We start from the raw sequence: 27,294 nt of genomic DNA on the forward strand, positions 1-27,294 counted from the left end.
GACCTTAAGCCCTTTGCGCCTCTTAGGCAGGTTTCCTTGTTTCATCTTTCACAGAAAGTAGTCTTTCTGGTGGCTAGAATTTCCCGCCAGGGAGTTCTGGCTGCACTCTCTCTGAGTCACCCCCTTTTTGGTCTTTTGCATCAAGACAAGGTGGTCTCCGTCCGACTCCGGACTTTTTTCCCTAAGGTGGTTACTGCTTCCACCTTATCCGGGGCAATTTTCCTGCCTTCCTTTTGTCCGGCTCCTGTTCATCGCTTTGAGGAAGCGTTGCATATCCTGGATCTGGTGCGGGCGCCCCGGATCTATGTGTCTCGCACCGCCGTTATTAGGCGGTGCACCTCTCTCTGGTACTGACTGCTAGTCAACGTAGCGGTCTCTCGGCATCTAAGCCGACCCTGGTTCGTTGGCTTAGGTCGGCCATTTCCGAGGCCTGCCAGTGTACTCAAGTGCCTTCCCCGCCGGGGATCAGAGCACATTTGATCAGACCTGTCGGTGCCTTTTGGGCTTTCAGGCGCCAGGCTACGGCTCAGTAGGTCTGTCAGACTGCAGCTCGAATTGGTCTGCATACTTTTTCGAAGCTCTATCCAAGGCATGCTCTTGCTTTGGCAGACGCGGGCTTGGGCAGACGCATCTTTCAGGCATCTGTCGCCCATTTGTGAAGTTGGGTTTGCCTGCTTCTCAGTTGTCTGTTTATTCCCACCCATGGACAGCTTTAGGACGTCCCATGGTCTGGGTCTCCCATAGGAACGATGAAGAAAAAGAGAATTTTGTTACTTACCGTAAATTCTTTTTCTTATAGTTCCGTCATGGGAGACCCAGCACCCTCCCTATTGCCTGTTGGCAGGTTTCTTGTTCCGTGTGTCTTCACCGGCTGTTATTGTTGTAGACAGAGGTTCCGGTTCTTCCGGATTTTACTCTGTCTCTTCTTGTGGGTGGATGTCCTCCTTCAGCTTTTGCACTAAACTGGCTAGGACTGGCTAGCAGGGGGTGTATATGCTAGGAGGGAGGAGCTACACGTTTGAGTGTAGTAACTTTGTGTGTCCTCCGGAGGCAGTAGCTATACACCCATGGTCTGGGTCTCCCATGACGGAACTATAAGAAAAAGAATTTACGGTAAGTAACAAAATTCTTTTTTACATATTGTATATAATATAATAAAATATATATAATATATTTCTTTGTCGCTCCATTGGGAGACCCAGACAATTGGGTGTATAGCTTCTGCCTCCGGAGGCCACACAAAGTAATTACACTTTAAAAAGTGTAACCCCTCCCCTCTGCTATACACCCTCCCGTGCATCACTGGCCCATCAGTTTTTTGCTTTGTGTTGAAGGAGGCACACATGCACTCATGCTCCCATTTTACTCAGCAGCAGCTGCTGATTGTATCGGATGGAAGACAAGAGGGCCTCTAACAGGGCCCCCGGCATGCTCCCTTCTCACCCCACTAAGTCGGCGGTGTTGTTAAGGTTGAGGTACCCATTGCGGGTACACAGGCTGGAGCCACATGCCGTTTTTCCTTCCCCATCCCTTAGGGGCTCTGGGAGAAGTGGGATCCTATCCGGTCATCCAGGCACTGGGACCGGGCTCCCTCCGCAGCCCCTGTGGGATTCTGACGGACAGGAGACTGAGTATCATCAGGGACAGGGCCCTGCATCTACAGGTACTCTGTGTCCCCTTGGGGACGGTGCATGCAGCACATTGGCCTCAGACGCTGCAGCGACTGCGGTGTTGGTATGAGACCGGGACTACCGCGCCGACCATGCCTGCTGGCCGGCCGCGGTTTTAACTTTAGTCCCCGGCTTTTGCGGCCTTGTGCATTATACTCCCGCCCCCGGGCCTGCCAGTCAGGGGCAAGGGCGGGACGGTCGGTCTGACGCCGACAGTGAGGGCTGGAGCACACTTAGCTGTCCTCCGCCCCCCTCACTAATCACTCTGGGGCACCAGATTCCCGCACTTTTGTAAGTTACGCCCACGGCTCCCTCCTCCCCTGTGAACGTCGACACCCATGTTTTCAGCACATTCTGCCGGTGGAGGACTTCTGGCTGCAGCTCTGGGAGACCCGAGGCAGGGAATCTGGTGGCCACACACCGCTTGAGCGGTCGGTAAGCCACATCGGTCACCCGGTGCTGGGCCCCCTAGAGTGCCGGACTGTGTATATATATATTATATATATATATATATATATATGTTATATATATATATATATATATATGTTATATATATATATATATATATATATGTTATATATATATATATATATATATATATATGTTATATATATATATATATATATATATGTTATATATATATATATATATATATATGTTATATATATATATATATATAATAATATATATGTATATATATACTATATATATATATATATATATATATATATATATATATATATATATATATATATATGTTATATATATATATATATATATATATATATATGTTTATATATATATATATATATATATATATATGTTATATATATATATATATATATATATATATGTTGTTATATATGTTATATATATATATATATATGTTATATATGTTATATATATATATATATATGTTATATATATATATATATATGTTATATATATATGTTATATATATGTTATATATATATATATATGTTATATATATGTTATATATATATATATATATATATATGTTATATATATATATATATATGTTATATATATATATATATATATATATGTTATATATATTATATATGTTATATATATATATATATTGTGAGGTAAATCCTGGGATATGAAGAGGAATTATGACTAGAAGTCATAATTGCTCTCATCACTCCCTGGCAGTGCCCCCCTCCCTTCTTGTGCTCAAATGTCCAGCATCTGTGAAGGTGTCACATCCCACTTACACCTCCAACAGCCATCTCCTCTGATATGGAGATGAGATGATGTGAGGACAATGGACCCAGGATGACTCCCTGCCGTCACCCTGTAACAAGAGTTGTATCTCATTAGCAAGGCTTGGAAGTAGCCAGACAGAACGACTCCAGTAAAAAATGGTTCATATCTCGCAAGCCATATCTCCGATAAATATGGCAACCATAAAAATGGTGTTTGCGCAGGCGGACGATGCTGGCACACCTTTTTTTATGGAAGGGGGAGCTTGGAAATACCCCAGGCGTGATATCAGCCATATGGGAACTCGTAGACAGGTCATGAGTCCCCTCGTTCTGTAGCTAAATTCATAACTGTCACAATGAGAGCATTGGCGTCCGCCTACGACGCTCCCAGGCAAAGTTATGGCCCATATTCCATGTTGTGAATTTGTCCATAACTCCAGCCAGGGGTGGAGCAGTGCTCCCTGTGAGGTCACTAAGGTAGGAGGGGACCTGGATTTGCCCAGGTTGATAACCCTACTTCGGCCATTTTCCAGTGTTCTTCTCGCTGGGGGCACGTGTAGGAAACATCTGTGGGAGTTCCTGGAAACCTGGTCTACAGCGCCCCCCTGTGGCCAGACGCAACAAGGTAACTGATTGAACTGTGTATGCCTGTTTGTAACCCATGCTTTATCTGTAACTGTACTCTGACATATGTATATTCTGTAGATTCCCTATTGTATATATTGTAGTTCTAGTGTGCTTTAGGCTGATTAAAGTATATAATTAATCTTGGGCTGTTCTGTTATCTCGATCTCGAATCCCACGTCTGTGTGTTCGGCTAATAGTTACCGTGAAGCGGTTGGTGGCAGCGAGTTGTGCCAAGGATTATTGTGGGGAGGCCAGTGAGATTCGGGAAGATATTATATATTCCGCCGCGGAGGTCGGGGGAATATATACCTTACTCTCACCGGGGGACCCTTCAATAGTCGGCATAAGTAGTATAGCGGCCTCCTTTCTTATTGTCGGGCAATTCCATAATTGGCCTGACTATAAGAGGGGCGCTAGAGAGCGCGTCACGTGCTCTGTCTGTCGGTCGGGAGGTATGAAGTAGGGGTGACCCCCACTTGTTACCCCCCGATTGTGACGTACTGGTAGCCAGCGCGAGGGATTTCTGAGTGACCCCCCCGGTGGTTTGTGACATATTGGTGGCAAGCGGGTGGGATCGAGATAATAGTGTGTGTGAGTGTGAGACCCATACTCCCAGACACTAAAGACTGCCTGCAGCAGCTGTGGCTGCTGGGGTCTTCAGACCAGCTCAACACTAGAGTGTCAGAGTGCAGATACTGTAAGGTGTGTGGAGGCATCAGGTGTCAGTTCTGTGTCAGTGACCAAAGTCTGCAACAATGGCTGATAGCACCATGGAGCAAAGCCAAAGGAATGGCCGATGCTCAGGCCAGAGACGATGAGGAGGTTGTCCACGAGCCCTCCAGGAGCTCGACGCCAGAAAGCCGTTCTGCCGAGGACATTGCACAACCTGGCACTGCTGGACAAGATGAGGAGGAGCTCGCCCAAGGTTCCTCAACGAGCCAGATGCCAGCCCTCCGCTCTGCAATGGACAGTGAAGCACCAGGCTCCGCAGCGGGCCGCAGATCACCACGTGCCATTCCACCGAGCCTGGGAGGCTCGGATAGCCTTCTTCAAATGGCTATGGCCCTTCTCCAGGCTGGAGACCGGGATACCTACGAGATACTCATGGCAGAGCGCAGGGCAGAGCGGCAGGCAGCGCGTGAAGAGCGCCAGGCAGAGCGTGAGGCTGCGGAGCGACGGCAACAGGCAGACCGTGACCACCAGCTGCAGCTAGCTCAGCTCCGGCCCCTCATCAGCCACACGTGACCTTCAAGACACCAAACTTCCAAAGGTCCGTGTTGAGACTTCCCAGTGCTGGAGAAGGATGGAGACTTGGACTCTTTCTTGACTGCTTTTGAGCGGACTTGCTTGCAGCACCATCTGAACAAGGACCAGTGGGCCAAATACCTGACCCCCCGTTTAAGGGGTAAGGCCCTGGATATCCTTGGGGACTTGCCTGCTGAGGCAGATCAGGGCTACGACACCATCAAGCGGGCCCTTGATCCAACAGTACAACCTCACCCCGGAGTCCTACCGCAAGAAGTTCCGGAGCCTACAGAAGGGACCAAAGGACTCCTGGGCTGACCACAGGCGGGCACTTGCCCGAGCTGCCGACCACTGGACCCAAGGCCTGCAGCTTTCCACCGGACCGGAGATCCTGGACTTGTTCATCACGGAGCAACTCTTGTGGAACTGCCCTGAGGATCTCCGCCAGTTCATCCGAGACCAGAAGCCAAAGGGGTCCACGGCTACAGCTGCCCTTGCCGATGACTACACCAACAACCGGGCCCCTGAGGCCAGGAGAGCGGCCACCAGCAGCACCTGGAGAGGGGTAAGATGAATTCTGCGACTGCCCCACCTGCCCCTAGACTGCAGGGGGTGTCCCCCTCAACTCCCTCTCCAGGCCCGTGGCGGAACCAAGACGGTGCCACCAGTGCAACTTACCTGGACACTTCAAGGCCATGTGCCCTCAGCGTCCCAAGGCCCCGGCTCCGTCCCCGTCCCAAGGGGCCGCCCAAGGTGTATTGTGTGGGTGGGGGTGGTGGTAGGTCCCTGGACAGCTTCCAACCTGTCACCGTCGGCCAGTCTGTGACCATAGGACTGCGAGACAGCGCCTCGGAGGTGACTCTGGTGCGGCCTGAGATGGTGTCCCCCCAAGACTTGATCCCTGGAAAAAACCCTCGCTGTCTCCGGGATTGGAGGCACTGACCCGGCGCTGCCTGTTGCTGACATTTATGTGGACTGGGGCGCAGGGCGAGGGGTGAGGGAGGTGGGGGTAACTGATCGGATCCCTGCAAACGTGCTACTTGGGACAGATTTGGGGCAGATAACCTCCCAGTTTGGGCCCCAACCAAGGGCTGAACCTTCAGCCCGTACTGACATGCCTCCTAACAATGTTAATGTGTTATCTATGAATGATGTAAGGGAGGAGGAGTGAACTCTGATTTTTCTGCTTGCATAGACACCATAGACACACACTCAGCTGCAGCTGTGACAGGGGAGGGGGTCAGAGGAAGGTGTGACCATGCCTCTACAAGTAACCAGCCTGTGAGCTGGGATCTGTTGCCCTCTGCAGGGATAAGCAGAGAGCAGGGTGCTGCAGGGGGAGGACCAGTGTGTGGGGTGGGGGCTACCACAGCAAATGTGGGGTCCCCAGAGATTTCACAGCGGGGTTCTGTTGCTGCAGAGGGGGAACAGGCAGGTGAGATTGGGGCCGGGTCCAGGAGCGGAAGTGCTCCCAGGTAAGATCTCGGTGCAGGGTTCCCCCACAACCGGGGTGTCAGGAAGCCAGGTAGGTCTGCCTGAACCGGCGACTTGGTCAGGAACGGAGGAGGAGCAGGCACGACCCACGGTCGCAGCGGCTGTGGCCGCTGTCACCCGCAGTGGGAGTGCTGGAAGCCAAGGGGCCTCCCGGAGGTCCGATAGCTCTTCCCCTTCTGACCAAGTGGCAGCCGAGTCAGGTGGAGGGCCAGGACACAGGTCCCGGGGTACTGACCGAAGATGTGACAGTCTCGTCGATTCTGGCCACATCTGGTCAGGGGTTTCAGGCAGCGTTAGAAGCTGACGACAGCCTGAAAGCTCTAAAGGAGCAGGCGGCACAGCCTCCCTCGGACTCGGACCCGGAGCGAGTGGTCTGGGACCAAGGACGGCTGTACCGGGCCACGGTCCAGCAGGGTTCACCGGAGGCGTGGCCCAGGGACCGACAGTTGGTGGTACCCTATCCGTTCCGGACGGAGTTGTTGCGGATCGCACATGAGATTCCGATGGCCGGACACCTAGGATCGCTAAGACCAAGGCCAGGTTAAACCAGCATTTCTACTGGCCAAAAATGGGGGCCGATGTGGCTGCCTACTGCCGTTCGTGTGAAACCTGTCAGAGAGTGGGGAAGGCGGGGCCACACCCCAAAGCCCCACTAGTATCTCTGCCAATCATCGATGAGCCTTTCAGGAGGGTGGCTGTGGATCTGGTCGGCCCGCTGCCATCCCCAGCAGCTCCGGGAAACGCTTCATACTGACGGTAGTTGACTATGCCAACCCGGTACCCAGAAGCAGTGGCCTTGTCGTCCATTCGGGCTGACAAGGTGGCCACCGCATTGCTGGAGATTTTCTCCCGAGTGGGTTTTCCCCAGGAAATGCTCACCGACCGGGGGACCCAATTCATGTCCCAGCTGATGGAGACCCTCTGTGGGCAAGTCCAGGTGCGACATCTGGTGGCCAGCCCGTACCATCCACAGACTAATGGCCTGTGCGAGCGGTTCAATGGCACCTTAAAGCAGATGCTTAAGATGTTGGTCGACTCCCATGGGCGTGACTGGGAGCGGTATCTCCCACACCTGTTATTTGCTTACCGGGAGGTTCCACAGGCCTCAACAGGATTCTCACCGTTTGAGCTCCTGTACGGGCGACGTGTGCGGGGCCCCCCTGGCTCTGGTGAAAGAGGCTTGGGAAGGGGATTTGGCCACCCCTGGAGTGTCGGTTATCGAGTATGTCATGCGCTTCCGGGACAAAATGCAGGCCTTGACGCAACTGGTACACGACAATATGGCTCAAGCCCAGGCCGATCAGAAGCGTTGGTACGACCAGAACGCTTGTGAGAGGACCTACCAAGTGGGTCAAAAGGTGTGGGTACTGGTCCCCGTACCACAGGACAAGCTTCAGGCAGCCTGGGAAGGCCCATACCTCGTGTACCAGCAGCTCAACCCTGTAACGTACCTGGTCACCCTGGACCCTGCCCGTGGAAGGCGGAAGCCCTTCCATGTGAACATGATGAAGGCACATCATGAGCGGGAGGCATGTGCGCTCCCCCGTGTGCAACCTGCCCGAGGAGGGAGAAGCGGAAACCCTCTTGGATATGCTAGCCCAGGTTAGGGCAGGCGGATCCATTGAGGATGTGGAGGTTGGCCACCAGCTCTTGGAGGACCAACGGTCCCAGCTGTGGGCCACCCTACACCCCTTCCGGGGGTTGTTTACCAACCAGCCCGGAAGGACTGACTTGGCTGTCCATCACGTGGACACTGGGGATCATCCCCCGATCCGGCGTTCAGCATATCGGGTCTCCCTGGAGGTGCAGCAACACATGCGCCAGGAGATTGACGAGATGCTGGAGCTGGGGGTGATCCAGGCATCCAACAGCGCTTGGGCCTCGCCTGTAGTCCTCGTCCCTAAGAAGGACCGAACCACTCGGTTCTGCGTGGACTACAGGGGGCTCAATGCTGTCACGGTCGCCGATGCGTACCCAATGCCACGCATCGATGACCTGCTCGATCAGTTGGCCGGGGCTCAGTACCCTGACGATCATGGACCTGAGCCGGGGATATTGGCAGATCCCCCTGACTCGCAAGGCCAGGGAACGCTCTGCCTTTATTACCCCATTTGGACTGTACGAGTCCACGGTTGATGCCATTCGGGATGAGGAATGCCCCTGCCACTTTCCAGCGGATGGTCAACACCCTGCTCAAGGGACTTGAAGGGGTACGCGGCCGCGTACCTGGATGACATTGCCGTCTTCAGTCCCACCTGGGAGGACCACCTAGAGCATCTAGCACAGGTGCTCAGGCGGATCCACCGGGCAGGTTTGACCATCAAGCCGGGAAAGTGTCAGCTGGCCATGAGCGAGGTCCAGTACCTCGGTCACCGGGTAGGTGGGGGGGAACGCTGAGCCCGAGCCTGAGAAAGTGGAGGCCATCGCATCCCTGGCCCACCCCCAGGACCAAGAAGCAGGTGATGTCCTTCTTGGGGACCGCTGGGTACTATAGGAGGTTTGTTCCATGCTATAGTAGCCTGGCAAAGCCCTTGACGGACCTCACCAAGAAGAAGCTGCCCCTCTGCAGTCGATTGGACAATGGACTGCGAGACAGCCTTCCGGGCCCTAAAGGACGCCCTGTCCAGCCCGCCCGTGCTACAGGCAGCCGACTTCACGCGGCCGTTTGTAGTACAGACCGACGCCAGTGACTTCGGCCTCGGTGCGGTGCTCAGCCAGGTGGACTCTGCGAGCCAAGAGCACCCAGTCTTGTACCTGAGCAGGAAGCTGTTACCAAGGGAAGTTGCCTATTCCACGATGGAGAAGGAGTGCCTGGCCATAGTGTGGGCCCTGCAGCGTCTGCAACCCTATCTATACGGGCGCCACTTCATCGTGGAGACGGACCACAATCCCCTCAGCTGGTTGCACACCGTCTCTGGGACGAATGGGCGATTGTTGCGATGGAGCCTTGCGCTCCAGCAATACGACTTCACCATTCGCCACAAAAGGGGCCGTGACCACGGTAACGCAGACGGGCTGTCCCGACAAGGAGAGGTCGCGGACGGGCGCACGGGGGAACACCGGAGTGTGCTGCCCCCTAGCGCCCTCAAAAGGGGGGAGGTGTGAGGTAAATCCTGGGATATGAAGAGGAATTATGACTAGAAGTCATAATTGCTCTCATCACTCCCTGGCAGTGCCCCCCTCCCTTCTTGTGCTCAAATGTCCAGCATCTGTGAAGGTGTCACATCCCACTTACACCTCCAACAGCCATCTCCTCTGATATGGAGATGAGATGATGTGAGGACAATGGACCCAGGATGACTCCCTGCCGTCACCCTGTACAAGAGTTGTATCTCATTAGCAAGGCTTGGAAGTAGCCAGACAGAACGACTCCAGTAAAAAATGGTTCATATCTCGCAAGCCATATCTCCGATAAATATGGCAACCATAAAAATGGTGTTTGCGCAGGCGGACGATGCTGGCACACCTTTTTTATGGAAGGGGGAGCTTGGGAAATACCCCAGGCGTGATATCAGCCATATGGGAACTCGTAGACAGGTCATGAGTCCCCTCGTTCTGTAGCTAAATTCATAACTGTCACAATGAGAGCATTGGCGTCCGCCTACGACGCTCCCAGGCAAAGTTATGGCCCATATTCCATGTTGTGAATTTGTCCATAACTCCAGCCAGGGGTGGAGCAGTGCTCCCTGTGAGGTCACTAAGGTAGGAGGGGACCTGGATTTGCCCAGGTTGATAACCCTACTTCGGCCATTTTCCAGTGTTCTTCTCGCTGGGGGCACGTGTAGGAAACATCTGTGGGAGTTCCTGGAAACCTGGTCTACAGCGCCCCCCTGTGGCCAGACGCAACAAGGTAACTGATTGAACTGTGTATGCCTGTTTGTAACCCATGCTTTATCTGTAACTGTACTCTGACATATGTATATTCTGTAGATTCCCTATTGTATATATTGTAGTTCTAGTGTGCTTTAGGCTGATTAAAGTATATAATTAATCTTGGGCTGTTCTGTTATCTCGATCTCGAATCCCACGTCTGTGTGTTCGGCTAATAGTTACCGTGAAGCGGTTGGTGGCAGCGAGTTGTGCCAAGGATTATTGTGGGGAGGCCAGTGAGATTCGGGAAGATATTATATATTCCGCCCGCGGAGGTCGGGGGAATATATACCTTACTCTCACCGGGGACCCTTCAATAATCGGCATAAGTAGTATAGCGGCCTCCTTTCTTATTGTCGGGCAATTCCATAATTGGCCTGACTATAAGAGGGGCGCTAGAGAGCGCGTCACGTGCTCTGTCTGTCTGTCGGTCGGGAGGTATGAAGTAGGGGTGACCCCCACTTGTTACCCCCCGATTGTGACGTACTGGTAGCCAGCGCGAGGGATTTCTGAGTGACCCCCCCGGTGGTTTGTGACATATATGTTATATATGTTATATATATATATATATATGTTATATATGTTATATATATATATATATATGTTATATATGTTATATATATATATATGTTATATATATTATATATATATATATGTTATATATATTATATATATATATATATATATATATATATATATGTTATATATATATATATATGATATATATGTTATATATATATATATGTTATATATGTTATATATATATATATATATATGTTATATATGTTATATATATATATATATGTTATATATATTATATATATATATATGTTATATATATTATATATATATATATATATATATATATGTTATATATATATATATATGATATATATGTTATATATATATATATGTTATATATATATATATGTTATATATGTTATATATATATATATATATGTTATATATGTTATATATATATATATATATATGTTATATATATATATATATGTTATATATGTTATATATATATATATATATATGTTATATATATTATATATATATATATGTTATATATATATATATATATATATATATATATATATATATATGTTATATATATATATATATATATATATATATATATAATATTTTCTGAGTTCGGCTGTACTGTTAGCTTGTGCTATATATCCCTCAGTGATCACTCTCCTGGAGGACAACAGCATGTCGTCCGCAAAGAGCAAACGTACCAAGGCACAGGCTTATTTTGCAACCTGTACCTCTTGTGCGGCTATGTTACCTGCAGGTTCCACCTACCCTCATTGTGTGCAATGCTCGGCCCCTGTGGCACTCACTCAGCCGGAGCCTCAGGCACTGGTGGGACCCTCGGCTCAGGTAGAACCACCGGCTTCCACTGTCCAGGTGGCAGGGACAGAGTTTGCAGTTTTGGCTGAGAAACTCTCTGAGTCGCTTTCACAATCCATGGCTCAGTCTATGGACAAATGGTCTGCTAAGATACTAGAAGCCTTGCAGTCCAGACCGGTAACACAGACACAGGGCACCGGGCGTGCTTCGCCCCCAGGCCCCCCTCGGTTGGAGCAGCAAGCTGCTCCTGAGGTGACACATAGGTCCCACGGTGAGGACTCCGACTCGGACCGCAGTGCCAGACCGTCTAAGCGGGCTCGCTGGGGACCTTCGTCCACTTCATCACGCTGCTCAGGGTCTCAGCATGAGGACTCTCTGGAGGATGAGGCGGAGGCTGCAGCTCAGGGCTCTGATCCTGACGGTGCTCTAAATCTTGATACACCTGAAGGGGACGCCATAGTAAATGACCTTATAGCGTCCATCAACCAGGTGCTAGAACTTTCTCCTCCAACTCCACCTATTGAGGAGTCAGCTTCACAGCAGGAGAAACACCAGTTTAGGTTTCCCAAACGTACAAGGAGTGCTTTTTTCGATCACTCTAACTTCAGGGATGCTGTCCGGAAGCACAGAGCATGTCCGGACAAGCGCTTTACTAAGCGCCTTAATGACACACGTTACCCCTTCCCCCCCTGACGTAGTTAAGGGTTGGGCTCAGTGTCCCAAAGTGGATCCTCCAGTCTCTAGGCTGGCGGCTAGATCCGTGGTATCAGTGGCAGATGGCTCATCGCTCAAGGATGCCACTGACAGGCAAATAGAGCTCTTGATGAAATCCATCTATGAAGCCATAGGTGCGTCCTTTGCTCCAGCATTCACAGCCGTGTGGGCGCTCCAAGCTATCTCAGCTTGTCTGTCTGAGATTAATGCGGTCAGACGCACCGCTACTCCGCAGGTTGTGTCTTTGACTTCTCAGGCGTCGGCTTTTTCGTCCTACGCCATGAACGCCGTCCTCGACTCGGTGAGCCGTACAGCAGTAGCATCCGCCAATTCGGTGGCAGTCCGCAGGGCCATGTGGCTACGTGAATGGAAGGCAGACTCTGCTTCCAAGAAGTTCTTAACCGGTTTGCCATTTTCTGGCGACCGCTTGTTTGGCGAGCAATTGGACGAAATTATCAAGCAATCCAAGGGAAAGGACTCGTCCTTACCCCAGTCTAAACCAAACAGACCTCAGCAGCGAAAGATTCAACCGAGGTTTCAGTCCTTTCGGCCCTCAGCCAGGTCCCATTCCTCCACGTCCAACAGATCACAGAAGGGCCAGAGGAACTCTTCTGCATGGCGGTCTAAGTCACGTCCTAAAAAGACCGCCGGAGGAACCGCCCCCAAGGCGGCCTCTTCATGACTTTCGGCCTCCACAAGCCGCATCCTCGGTCGGTGGCAGGCTCTCCCGCTTTTGCGACGCCTGGTGGCCACATGTCCAAGACCGATGGGTGAGAGACATTCTGTCTCACGGTTACAGGATAGAGCTCTGTTCTCGTCCTCCGACTCGTTTCTTCAGAACATCTCCGCCCCCCCGAGCGAGCCGATGCACTTTTTCAGGCGGTGAACACTCTGAAGGCAGAAGGAGTGGTGATTCCCGTTCCTCCTCAGGAACATGGTCACGGCTTCTACTCCAACTTGTTCGTGGTGCCAAAAAAGGACGGATCATTCCGTCCCGTTCTAGACCTCAAACTGCTCAACAAGCATGTGAGCACCAGAAGGTTTCGGATGGAATCTCTCCGCTCGGTCATCGCCTCGATGTCCCAAGGAGACTTCCTAGCATCAATCGACATCAAGGATGCTTATCTCCACATGCCGATTGCACCCGAGCATCAACGCTTTCTGCGTTTCGCCATCAGGGACGAACACCTTCAGTTCGTGGCACTGCCATTCGGCCTAGCGACAGCCCCACGGGTCTTCACCAAGGTCATGGCAGCAGTGGTGGCGGTCCTACACTCTCAGGGCCACTCGGTGATCCCTTACTTAGACGATCTTCTAGTCAAGGCACCCTCCAAGGTGGCATGCCAACACAGCCTGTCCATTGCTCTGGAGACTCTCCAGAGGTTCGGGTGGATCATCAATTCCCCAAAGTCAAATTTGACGCCGACCCAATCGCTGACGTACCTCGGGATGGAATTTCATACCCTTTCAGCGATAGTGAAGCTCCCGCTGGACAAACAGCGTTCACTACAGACAGGGGTGCAATCTCTTCTTCGGGGTCAGTCACACTCCCTGAGACGCCTTATGCACTTCCTAGGGAAGATGGTGGCAGCAATGGAGGCAGTTCCTTTTGCGCAGTTTCATCTGCGTCCACTTCAATGGGACATCCTCCGCAAATGGGACAGGAGGTCGACGTCCCTAGACAGGAACGTTTCCCTGTCATGGACAACCAAAAACTCTCTTCAGTGGTGGCTTCTTCCCACTTCTTTATCGAAAGGAAAATCTTTCCTGCCCCCATCCTGGGCTGTGGTCACGACAGACGCGAGTCTGTCAGGGTGGGGAGCGGTCTTCCTCCACCACAGGGCTCAGGGAACCTGGACTCCGACAGAGTCCTCCCTTCAGATCAATGTTCTGGAGATAAGGGCAGTGTATCTAGCCCTAAAGGCGTTCCAGCGGTGGCTGGAGGGCAGGCAGATCCGAATACAGTCGGACAACGCCACGGCGGTTGCATACATCAACCACCAGGGCGGCACACGCAGTCGTCAAGCCTTCCGAGAAGTTCGGCAGATTCTGCTGTGGGCGGAAGCCACAGCCTCCACCATCTCCGCAGTTCACATCCCGGGTGTAGAAAACTGGGAAGCAGATTTTCTCAGTCGCCAGGGCATGGACGCAGGGGAATGGTCTCTTCACCCGGACGTGTTTCTAGAGATCTGTTGCCGCTGGGGAACGCCGGACGTCGATCTAATGGCGTCTCGGCACAACAACAAAGTCCCGGCATTCATGGCTCGGTCCAAGGATCACAGAGCTCTGGCGGCAGACGCGTTAGTTCAGGACTGGTCGCAGTTTCGGCTGCCTTATGTATTTCCTCCTCTGGCACTGCTGCCCAGAGTGTTAAGATCAGGTCCGACTGCCGCCGCGCCATCCTCGTCGCTCCAGACTGGCCGAGGAGATCGTGGTACCCGGATCTGTGGCACCTCACGGTGGGTCAACCGTGGGCACTCCCAGACCGACCAGACTTGCTGTCTCAAGGGCCATTTTTTCCATCTGAATTCTGCGGCCCTCAACCTGACTGTGTGGCCATTGAGTCCTGGCTCCTAGCGTCCTCAGGGTTATCTCAAGATGTCATTGCCACCATGAGACAGGCCAGGAAACCAACGTCCGCCAAGATCTATCACAGGACTTGGAGGATCTTCTTATCCTGGTGCTCTGATCAGGGTTTTACTCCCTGGCCGTTTGCCTTGCCCACTTTTCTTTCTTTCCTTCAATCCGGAATGGACAAGGGCTTGTCTCTCGGCTCTCTCAAGGGACAAGTATCGGCGCTTTCCGTGTTTTTTCAAAAGCGTCTAGCCAGGCTTCCGCAGGTCCGCACGTTCCTGCAGGGAGTTTGCCACATAGTCCCACCTTACAAGCGTCCGCTAGAACCCTGGGATCTTAACAGGGTGCTGACGGCTCTTCAGAAGCCACCTTTCGAGCCTATGCGGGATGTCTCTCTATCTCGCCTTTCGCAGAAGGTGGCCTTCCTAGTGGCAGTCACATCACTTAGGAGAGTGTCTGAGCTAGCAGCGCTGTCATGCAAAGCCCCCTTCCTGGTGTTTCACCAGGATAAGGTAGTTCTGCGTCCGGTCCCGGAATTTCTCCCTAAGGTGGTATCCCCGTTTCATCTAAATCAGGATATCTCCTTACCTTCTTTTTGTCCTCATCCAGTTCACCAATGTGAAAAGGATTTGCACTTGTTAGATCTCGTGAGAGCACTCAGGCTCTACATTGCTCGCACGGCGCCCCTGCGCCGTTCTGATGCGCTCTTTGTCCTTGTCGCTGGCCAGCGTAAGGGGTCGCAGGCTTCCAAGTCAACCTTGGCTCGGTGGATCAAGGAGCCGATTCTTGAAGCCTACCGTTCGTCTGGGCTTTCGATTCCTTCAGGGCTGAAAGCCCATTCTACCAGAGCCGTAGGTGCGTCCTGGGCATTGCGGCACCAGGCTACGGCTCAGCAGGTGTGTCAGGCAGCTACCTGGTCGAGTCTGCACACTTTTACAAAACACTATCAGGTGCATGCCTATGCTTCGGCAGACGCCAGCCTAGGTAGACGAGTCCTTCAGGTGGCGGTTGCCCACCTGTAAGAAGGGGCCGTTTTTCGGCTCTTTTTATCGAGGTATTCTTTTACCCACCCAGGGATTGCTTTTGGACATCCCAATTGTCTGGGTCTCCCAATGGAGCGACAAAGAAGAAGGGAATTTTGTTTACTTACCGTAAATTCCTTTTCTTCTAGCTCCTATTGGGAGACCCAGCACCCGCCCCTGTCCCCTTCGGGCTGTTGTTCTTTTGTGTACACATGTTGTTCATGTTCAATTGTTCTTTTGGTTCATGGTTTCAGTTCTCCGAACATCCTTCGGATTGAATTTACCTTAGACCAATTTATAAGTTTCCTCCTTCCTGCTTTGGCACCAAAACTGATGGGCCCGTGATGCACGGGAGGGTGTATAGCAGAGGGGAGGGGTTACACTTTTTAAAGTGTAATTACTTCGCGTGGCCTCCGGAGGCAGAAGCTATACACCCAATTGTCTGGGTCTCCCAATAGGAGCTAGAAGAAAAGGAATTTACGGTAAGTAAACAAAGTTCCCTTCTTTATTATGTAATATATATAAAAAAATATATATATGTAATATATATAAAATATATAATAATATATATATATATATATATATATATATATATATATATATATATATATATATATAATAAATATATACATATATATATATATATATATTTAGGAGAGCCATTAAATAGGCCGAGTACTGTCTGCACAAGTGACGCGTTTCAAACCACTTGGGTTGCTAATCATAGGCTCAGGATCCGTCAGTGAGCTGGGTCTGATAGTCCGCCGGGAGTCTGCTCCTCTTCTGTCATTTTCTGAGCTCTTCTCAGCCGATTAATGACCACAGACCACATCAAAGTTGGATGTGCAGGGACACAGCCTGCAAAAAGCCGAACGGTGCAACATATATATTGTTAAGTAAAAGAATAAAACTTTCCATAAAAGTGGACAACCCCTTTAAGCTTTTTTTTTTTTTTCCTATGTTTCCAGCGCAGTTCACTTCCTTTTTATCTTCCCAATTAGGTTTTCCGCTCTGTCCAGGCTCCCGGCGGAGCACAGGCAGGCCATCGAGGTTACAATGAGTGAGGTAGGTACTGCTCCTTTAAGAAGTCTTTTCCTTGCAGCCAGCCATCGTCTCCCTCATTGACGCTGATCCTTTCTGTGCTTTTATTTTTAAGATCCGCTGGCTGCTTGAGGACGAGCTGGTATCGGCCTTGCGTCACTCTCGGGCCATCACCCGCTCCATCCTCAGGAAGGTGCTCTCGCACGTCTGCGAGTCGGACGGACGGCCGCATTGTCACCGGGAACTGGTGCAGCTGCAGTTTGTGTTTGGACCAGAACATTCTTTGCAGAAATTTAAAGAGGTGTGAAATTCTGCCCTGAAGTATTTAATAACTTTTTTTGAGTGTCTTGTGAAATTACATTGTAATCTTACCTGCTTTGACCACTAGGGGGAGCCCACTGCATACTGGTATCCACAGCTTGTAGCCTCTTAGCTCCCTCTAGTGGCAGCTGAGAGTAGTACAGTATTAGGGGGAGGCTGCAGGTCTTACCATGAACTTTCACTAAATGTACAAACCTAAAAGCAGCCTCTCCATGGCAGCATGCACAAAGCAAATTATAGGGAGTAAGCTTGTAAAATAATAGTTTTTCCATAGTAAATAGCAAGCCTCACTATAGTATAATTGTGCCATGATGAGCCTTTCTAGTGATTCCCGTGAAGGATTAATGTTCCTTCTGTACAATTTACAGATGGGCTTTCTCTGTTAGAAATTTAATGTAAACAATCACGTTCTGTATTGGAACCCGCTGGGTTTTGGCCGGGCTCTGAGCCCACGAGGGACGGGCTGTTGGTGGAATGACTGAGTCTGCATTTCTGAGCGCCTCGTCGTGGAGCGTGGGGCTGTATTTTTAGAAACAATTATTCTTTTATGGCTTGTTCTCCTCTGTCACCCGACTGCACACCCGTTAGTTCTGCAGCATGAACCATTAATGATCCGGGGAGAGGATTTTAGGGCTGTGAGGTGGGATGGAAGGGATGGGAGGGAAGGAAGGGATGGGATGGGTGGCTGGAGGGAAGGGAAGGGATGGGATGGGTGGCTGCAGGGAGGGAAGGGATGGGATGGGTGGCTGGAGGGAGGGAGGGATGGGATGGGTGGCTGGAGGGAGGGAGGGATGGGATGGGTGGCTGGAGGGAGGGAGGGATGGGATGGGTGGCTGGAGGGAGGGAGGGAGGGAGGGAAGGGATGGGATGGGTGGCTGGAGGGAGGGATGGGATGGGTGGTTGGAGGGAGGGATGGGATGGGTGGCTGGAGGAAGGGATGGGGTGGCTGGAGGGAGGGATGGGATGGGATGGGTGGCTGGAGGGAAGGGATGTGATGGGTGGCGGGAGGGAATGGATGGGATGGGTGGCGGGAGGGAATAAATGGGATGGGTGGCTGGAGGGATGGGTGGTTGGCTCGAGGGAAGGGATGGGGTGGCTGGAGGGAGGGATGGGATGGGTGGCTGGAGGGAGGGATGGGATGGGTGGCTGGAGGGAAGGGATGGGATGGGTGGCTGGAGGGAAGGGATGGGATGGGTGGTTGGAGGGAGGGATGGGATGGGTGGCTGGAGGGAGGGAAGGGAAGGGATGGGGTGTCTGGAGGGAGGGATGGGATGGGTGGCTGGCTGGAGGGATGGGATGGGATGGGTGGCTGGAGGGAAGGGATGGGATGGGATGGGTGGCGGGAGGGAATGGATGGGATGGGATGGGTGGCGGGAGGGAATGGATGGGATGGGTGGCGGGAGGGAATGGATGGGATGGGTGGCTGGAGGGATGGGATGGGTGGTTGGCTCGAGGGAAGGGATGGGGTGGCTGGAGGGAGGGAAGGGATGGGGTGGCTGGAGTGATGGGTGGCTGGCTGGAGGGAGGGAAGGGATGGGGTGGCTGGAGGGATGGGTGGCTGGCTGGAGGGAGGGATGGGTGGCTGGCTGGAGGGATGGGATGGGTGGCTGGCTGGTTGGCTGGCTGGAGGGAAGGGATGGGATGGGGTGGCTGGAGGGATGGGATGGGATGGGATGGGTGGCTGGAGGGATGGGATGGGTGGCTGGAGGGATGGGATGGGATGGGTGGCTGGAGGGATGGGATGGGTGGTTGGCTCGAGGGAAGGGATGGGGTGGCTGGAGGGAGGGAAGGGATGGGGTGGCTGGAGGGAGGGAAGGGATGGGGTGGCTGGAGGGAGGGAAGGGATGGGGTGGCTGGAGGGAGGGAAGGGATGGGTGGCTGGCTGGAGGGATGGGTGGCTGGCTGGAGGGATGGGTGGCTGGCTGGAGGGAGGGATGGGTGGCTGGCTGGAGGGATGGGATGGGATGGGTGGGTGGCTGGAGGGAAGGGATGGGGTGGCTGGCTGATGGGATGGGATGGGTGGCTGGCTGGAGGGATGGGATGGGTGGCTGGCTGGAGGGAAGGGATGGGGTGGCTGGCTGGAGGGATGGGATGGGATGGGTGGCTGGCTGGAGGGAGGGAAGGGATGGGGTGGCTGGCTGGAGGGCGGGATGGGATGGGTGGCTGGCTGGAGGGAGGGATGGGATGGGTGGCTGGCTGGAGGGAGGGATGGGATGGGTGGCTGGCTGGAGGGATGGGATGGGTGGCTGGCTGGAGGGAGGGAAGGGATGGGGTGGCTGGCTGGAGGGATGGGATGGGTGGGTGGCTGGAGGGAAGGGATGGGATGGGTGGGTGGCTGGAGGGAAGGGATGGGGTGGCTGGCTGATGGGATGGGAAGGGATGGGGTGGCTGGCTGGAGGATGGGATGGGTGGCTGGCTGGAGGGAGGGATGGGATGGGTGGCTGGCTGGAGGGATGGGATGGGATGGGTGGGTGGCTGGAGGGAAGGGATGGGGTGGCTGGCTCGAGGGAAGGGATGGGGTGGCTGGAGGGAGGGAAGGGATGGGTGGCTGGAGGGAAGGGATGGGGTGGCTGGAGGGAGGGAAGGGATGGGGTGGCTGGAGGGAGGGAAGGGATGGGGTGGCTGGAGGGATGGGTGGCTGGCTGGAGGGATGGGTGGCTGGCTGGAGGGATGGGTGGCTGGCTGGAGGGATGGGTGGCTGGCTGGAGGGAGGGATGGGTGGCTGGCTGGAGGGATGGGATGGGATGGGTGGGTGGCTGGAGGGAAGGGATGGGGTGGCTGGCTGATGGGATGGGATGGGTGGCTGGCTGGAGGGAGGGAAGGGATGGGGTGGCTGGCTGGAGGGCGGGATGGGATGGGTGGCTGGCTGGAGGAGGGATGGGATGGGTGGCTGGCTGGAGGGATGGGATGGGATGGGTGGGTGGCTGGAGGGAAGGGATGGGGTGGCTGGCTGGAGGGATGGGATGGGTGGCTGGCTGGAGGGATGGGATGGGGTGGCTGCTGGAGGGATGGGATGGGTGGGTGGCTGGAGGGATGGGATGGGTGGCTGGCTGGAGGGAGGGAAGGGATGGGGTGGCTGGCTGGAGGGCGGGATGGGATGGGTGGCTGGCTGGAGGGAGGGATGGGATGGGTGGCTGGCTGGAGGGAGGGATGGGATGGGTGCTGGCTGGAGGGATGGGATGGGTGGCTGGCTGGAGGGAGGGAAGGGATGGGGTGGCTGGCTGGAGGGATGGGATGGGTGGGTGGCTGGAGGGGAAGGGATGGGGTGGCTGGCTGGAGGGATGGGTGGCTGGCTGGAGGGATGGGATGGGATGGGTGGGTGGCTGGAGGGAAGGGATGGGGTGGCTGGCTGATGGGATGGGATGGGTGGCTGGCTGGAGGGAGGGAAGGGATGGGGTGGCTGGCTGGAGGGCGGGATGGGATGGGTGGCTGGCTGGAGGGAGGGATGGGATGGGTGGCTGGCTGGAGGGATGGGATGGGATGGGTGGGTGGCTGGAGGGAAGGGATGGGGTGACTGGCTGGAGGGATGGGATGGGATGGGTGGCTGGCTGGAGGGATGGGATGGGTGGGTGGCTGGAGGGAGGGATGGGGTGGCTGGCTGGAGGGATGGGATGGGATGGGTGGGTGGCTGGAGGGATGGGATGGGTGGCTGGCTGGAGGGAGGGAAGGGATGGGGTGGCTGGCTGGAGGGCGGGATGGGATGGGTGGCTGGCTGGAGGGAGGGATGTGATGGGTGGCTGGCTCGAGGGATGGGATGGGTGGCTGGAGGGAGGGATGGGATGGGTGGCTGGATATAAAGATAGGGTTTTTTTTTTCTTTTTTGTTTTTGTTTTTTTTTTGTATTTTCCTTCATGTCTCTTTTGGCAGTAAAATATCACAAAAAATCTCATTGCTGTGAGCTTTTTTGCTGTCTGAATCTCCCTTCTTATATCCCCCTTTACGCACAATTGCCCTCCCCCAGTCGTAGCGGACTGTACTTTAGTGGAGAGGTTGGTAAAATAACACTAATCAAATGCAAAAAAAACCCACTCCGTGTCCTATTTAACACTTTATCTGCCTGCCTCCCTTTTTACTATGCTAATGCATGTTATAACGAGTCACACACTGGAAGAAGCGGATTAGTGATCCAGCATAATACATTACTTTAAAACCTCCTGTATTGTCCTATACCAAGCAGGATAAATTACCTATACTGGAGACCTAGTTTAGAAAAACGACATTGCACCACCGTCTGCTTTATTCGGGCAGGCTTTACCCATCATCTCCTTATGGCACCGCTGTCTGCTTTGTTCGGGCAGGTTTTGCTCCCTAGTCTCCTTATGGCACCGCTGTCTGCTTTATTCGGGCAGGTTTTGCTCCCTAGTCTCATTACGGCACCGCCGTCTGCTTTATTCGGGCAGGCTTTACCCCTCATCTCCTTACGGCACCGCCGTCTGCTTTATTTGGGCAGGCTTTACCCCTCATCTCCTTACGGCACCGCCGTCTGCTTTATTTGGGCAGGCTTTACCCCTCATCTCCTTACGGCACCGCCGTCTGCTTTATTCGGGCAGGCTTTACCCCTCATCTCCTTACGGCACCGCCGTCTGCTTTATTCGGGCAGGCTTTACCCCTCATCTCCTTACGGCACCGCCGTCTGCTTTATTCGGGCAGGCTTTACCCCTCATCTCCTTACGGCACCGCCGTCTGCTTTATTTGGGCAGGCTTTACCCCTCATCTCCTTACGGCACCGCCGTCTGCTTTATTCGGGCAGGTTTTGGTCCCTCATCTCCTTATGGCACCGCCATCTGCTTTATTCGGGCAGGCTTTTCTACCTCGTCTCCTTATGGCACCACAATCTGCTTTATTCTGGCAGGCTTTTCCCCCTCGGCTCCTTATGGCACCCCTCGTCTGCTTTATTCGGGCAGGCTTTTCCCCCTCGTCTCCTTACCCATTTCTTCCATTTATCTAGGAGTTCCGCCGCTTCGCCCTGCCGGGATATCAGCTGAATGAGGAAGAAGACGATTATTATTACATCTCCTTGAGCCGACTCCATGCCCACAGGGTGGAAACTGACCGGGCACAACATCTCCACGTGCAGGCTGAAGCCCCCTGGCCGGAGCCTGATATGAGTGCAGCCCCCGAGGGTTTAGAGGACGGCGCGGATCCCAAAGGGGTGGCAAAGAATGGCCGTCCTTTGGACAAGGTACGAGACAGCCTGAAATTTAGAATACATATACTAGGAAGAAACTTTGCTTTGGCAACTGAATGTTTGGTTTCCAGGAAAGCTTACACTTCCCTTGTACAATGTAATTTTTATTTTTTTATTTATTTTTTTTCCCTCCCAACAGACAGAAGAGGATCCTGGAGAATGGGCTCAAGCAGCTCTGGGGGTGTCTGATATTGACGGGTCCTCTGTCGTGTCGGGAATGTCTGCCCTCGACACCGGGAGTAAAACTACAAATGACACTTGTCCTTCACCTCCTAAAACCTCGTCCGTGGTCAGTCTCCCCGAGTCGGTGCAGTCCGGCATGGTGGCCAGCACAGGTAGTCACCACCTCTGCGCCCCTTGTTTGGAGGGTTGTCCCATAAACCTTTCTTCCACATCCACAGACTAGATAATAAATGCATGATCGCTGGGGTCTTACTGCGGATATCCTCACTGATACTGAAAATGGGGGCTTAGTCACCTGTGTAAATGGCACAGTAGTGCACATGTATCCCCACACTACTATAGGCAGGGAGGTCTCCCATGCTCATTACTGCTTATTATACCAGGGGTCTTTGGGACCCCCATTCTCATGATTTTACCCCTTTGATTATACATTTTCTCACCTATCCTGTGAATTGTTACTTATGGGAGATGATGCATTTTAAACCCCCCCATCTCTTGCATAAACCACACAAATGCAAGATTACACAAGATTCCCCCTGTACTGCCGGACACGCCGAGTATGGAGGGCGTCAGTACACAACGGGCGAGTATTGCAATTGATCTGAGTCAGGAAGAGCTGCTCTGAAGCACAAACTACTGCTCAGAACAAGTAAAATACTGAGATGACCGAAACATCTTATGAGAAAAATGGATATGTCTTGATGGCAATGTGGCTTAATTTATTTATTTTTTTTTTTTAATTTTCTTATCCTAGGAGGGTCTCGTCAGCGTCCCAGTCGTGTCCAGAGTCTGGTTTCCAGTCATGGCAGTATGGATTCCGATCACTTAGGTGAGCTCAGTTATGGCTTAAAATATATGGTGAGGGTCCCAGCACCCTGACTCCCACCATTCAATACTACTAAACAGTGATGAGCGGGCACTACCATGCTCAGGTGCTCAGTACTCGTAACTAGTGATGAGCGGGCACTACCATGCTCAGGTGCTCAGTACTGGTAACTAGTGATGAGCGGACACTACCATGCTCAGGTGCTCAGTACTGGTAACTAGTGATGAGCGGGCACTACCATGCTCAGGTGCTCAGTACTCGTAACTAGTGATGAGCGGGCACTACCATGCTCAGGTGCTCAGTACTGGTAACTAGTGATGAGCGGGCACTACCATGCTCGGGTGCTCAGTACTCGTAACTAGTGATGAGCGGGCACTACCATGCTCAGGTGCTCAGTACTCGTAACTAGTGATGAGCGGGCACTACCATGCTCAGGTGCTCAGTACTGGTAACTAGTGATGAGCGGGCACTACCATGCTCAGGTGCTCAGTACTCGTAACTAGTGATGAGCGGGCACTACCATGCTCAGGTGCTCAGTACTTGTAACTAGTGATGAGCGGGCACTACCATGCTCGGGTGCTCAGTACTGGTAACTAGTGATGAGCGGGCATTACCATGCTCGGGTGCTCAGTACTCGTAACTAGTGATGAGCGGGCACTACCATGCTCAGGTGCTCAGTACTTGTAACTAGTGATGAGTGGGCACTACCATGCTCGGGTGCTCAGTACTCGTAACTAGTGATGAGCGGGGACTACCATGCTCAGGTGCTCAGTACTGGTAACTAGTGATGAGCGGGACACTAGCATGCTCGGGTGCTCAGTACTGGTAACTAGTGATGAGCGGGCACTACCATGCTCAGGTGCTTGATACTCTTAATGAGCAGTTGGATTCTCGGATGGGCTCAGCCTGAGCACCGGAGTATAATTGAAGTCAATGGGGAACGTAAGCATTTCTCTGACACCTCAATCGGGGACACAGGACCATGGGTGTTATGCTGCCTATCCATAGGAGGACACTAAGTAGATGCAAAAGCATAGCTCCTCCTCTGCAGTATACACCCCCTGGCTGGGCCAGGCAGCCTCAGTTTTAGCTTGGTGTCTGTAGGAGGTACATCTTTCAAGATTTTGTTATTTTTTGAGGGCGACTGTTTCCTTTTGGGATCGATCTCCCAATACCATCAATGGGCGGGAACGCGGAGAATCGCCTCCACGTACCCCCTCCCGCAACGCTGGATTCTGGGCTGGACGACTGGTTCCACAGACACCGATTTTCCAAAGCCCAGGGTAGAGGCACAATTCCTCAGCCCCTCTTTGCAGGCTCTGAGTTGAATATGGCACCTGTGTGACCGGACACAGCAAGCTGACTCTGCTATTTTCACTGCCTGGACTGAAGCAGTGTTTAAGGTGAGATCCCCCCTGACTGGTTTCCCAGATAAAGGGAGAACAGACAGTGCAGGGAAGGCTCCCAGGACTAAGCAAAGGGAGGCTGAATTTACATTATTTAATATGAGAAAATCCCTTGCTGATTGCAAGGAGTAGAGCCCCAGGGATCCTGAACACAGTGTTAACTTTTCTCTAGCTTGCTGGCTGGAGGAGGGGGGGTGGGGGGAAGTCCCTCGCTGTTTGCAGAAAGTCATGCACAGATAATTTACCGGTGGCAGGGGGGGGGTCCAGAGCTCAGGGACTCACGCTGTTTATTTGCTCTAGCAGAAAAGCCGGCAGAGATAACCACCAGTGACAAGCTGTGTGCTGACTGGAGGGAGAGGGAGGAAAACTATCAGAAGCTCCCTTCCCACCGTTTTTTACTACCCACAGCAGGGGGGGGGGGCACACTGACTTCTTCTTCGCGCTCTTGTAGCGCTAGATCTTCACAGAGCTTACTCCTTCCTGAGGACAGGGCCATTGGCTGATTCTGGTGAGGTACTTGCTTCACTTGTAGCCCTGCTGAGCATTGCTCCGCCTCCTGGCATACTTCTATTAGGAACATGCAGAATTCTAAGGGCACTAAGAGTGCTAAGGCTCACATAGTCTATTATTCAGCCTGCACTGCCTGGCTCGCTGAGCTACCACGTAAACAGACCTCTTCTCTCTGTGAGTCCTGTGCCCCTATAGCCCCCCAAGACCCCCCCTGCCACCACCGCCGCAAACGTCAGCCCAGAGCCTAGGGCTCCCAGCCCACCGGAATGGACACGGTTTCTGTCCCAATCCATGGAAAAACTGTCACAGAACCTGGTTCTGGCTATGCAATGTCGTCCTCCACACCCTTCTGGGCCCCTGGACGGAACGCAGCCTGAGGATACCCCCTATGGAGGATCCTTCTGAGGTAATCCGGGCACATGCTTCACCGGTTGCAGGGATCAGGAAAAGAGCACACGGCCAGGTGTCTCCAGCGGGCTCTCCCTCGGGAGCACACAGGGCAGGCTCTCCCACATGCTCCACGGCTTCTGAAGAGCTGGAGGAGGGAGAATGCTGTTTGTACCAGGTGGATTTCTCGCTTTCATCCTCCCCAGATGATCAAACTGCAATAGACTCTCTTATAGCAGCAATCAACCAAACTCTGTATGTGGAAGATCCCCCATCCGCTACCACTGACCATGCGGTCTCCTTTAAGAGGGCAAGGAAACCCCAAAAGGTTTTCGCTGATCACCTAGAGTTTCAGGATATCCTCACAAAAGCAAAGGGAGAAGCCTGACAGGCGCTTCAGCAACCGAAAAATCATGGAGTCCCGGTACCCTTTTGCCTCACCTGCCCCTAAGGGCTGGGCCGATCCGCCCTCGGTCGCCCCCCCCCCCGGTCTCCCGCCTTACCACAAAGACGCTCCTGTCTTTACCCGATGGTTCCTCCATCAAGGACCTGACAGACAGGTGGAGCACCTCGCCCGCTCTGCTTTTGAGGCTGCGGGTTCCTCCCTCTCGCCCTCCTTTGCCTCTGTGTGGGTTGCAAAGGCGATCTCGGTCTGGGCAGAATCCCTTAACACTTCGCTTGAGGAATCCCAGTTCACTCATACTTTCACAGAGGTAACAGCTCAAATTGCCGCTGCGGCGGAGTACCTCATGCAGGCCTCCATGGACGCAGCGTTTGCCGCCTCAAATACCATAGCCATCCATAGAGCTCTCTGGCTCCGACAATGGCGAGCGGACTCTGCCTCCAAGAAGTCTCTCACGGGCCTTCCCTTTTTTTCTAGACCGATTTGTTTGGCCAACGTCTGGACAAGCTCATTTCTGACGCCACGGGAGGAAAGAGTACCTCCCTCCCCCAGCTGAAGTCCAGGACGTCCTTCACCAGACGTCCACAGTCCCCGTTCCGCTCCTTTCGGAACTAATTTGGTTGGTCGACATCCCGTGCTGTCCCCACCACTAGCCGCGGACTACGCAGGGACCGACCGACCGACCTCAGCTCTCCCCAAAACCCACTTCGTCATGGCAGCCTAGACCAGTCCAGGACTAAGGAGACTCGGCCACGACGTTTTCCCCCCTCATGACTCCTTCGGCGCCCCGGAAGACACACTCATTGTAGGAGGTCGACTGCGGCTCTTTCAACACATCTGGGCTGCCGCCTCAGACGACAAATGGGTGCGAGACCTTGTGTCTTCCGGTTACCACATAGAATTTCGGACCCGACCCCCAAGTCGGTTCTTTCTCTCAAACCCCCCAAAGACTCGAAAACAACGCGAAGCTTTTTTCTCAGCAATCCACTCGCTCCAAACAGCAGGAGTGATAATACCTGTCCCAGACGACGAGAAGTTCGGGGGTTTTTATTCCAACCTCTTTGTGGTCCCCAAAAAGGATGGGTCAGTTCGACGCATCCTGGACCTCAAACACCTAAACAAACATGTGCACGTACGGAGATTCAGAATGGAGTCCCTAAGGTCCATTATTGCATCCATGGTCGAAGGGGAATTCCTCACCTCCATAGACATCAAGGAA

General features: G+C 52.9%; 1 protein-coding gene across 2 annotated transcripts in view; it reads left to right on the plus strand.

Annotated features, from left to right (window-relative positions):
- SZT2 (SZT2 subunit of KICSTOR complex) overlaps positions 1 to 27,294 on the plus strand; it is a 230,787-nt gene that overhangs the window by 78,046 nt on the left and 125,447 nt on the right. For both annotated transcript variants that reach the window (XM_075320448.1, XM_075320449.1), the window contains 5 exons: positions 16,812 to 16,875; positions 16,967 to 17,152; positions 22,121 to 22,354; positions 22,500 to 22,695; positions 23,298 to 23,372. In XM_075320448.1, coding sequence (XP_075176563.1) covers positions 16,812 to 16,875; positions 16,967 to 17,152; positions 22,121 to 22,354; positions 22,500 to 22,695; positions 23,298 to 23,372 — 755 coding nt within the window. The remainder of the gene's footprint in view (positions 1 to 16,811; positions 16,876 to 16,966; positions 17,153 to 22,120; positions 22,355 to 22,499; positions 22,696 to 23,297; positions 23,373 to 27,294) is intronic.

This window comes from Anomaloglossus baeobatrachus, chromosome 8 (assembly GCF_048569485.1).
Source record: "Anomaloglossus baeobatrachus isolate aAnoBae1 chromosome 8, aAnoBae1.hap1, whole genome shotgun sequence".
Classification (NCBI taxonomy): Eukaryota; Metazoa; Chordata; class Amphibia; order Anura; family Aromobatidae; genus Anomaloglossus; species Anomaloglossus baeobatrachus.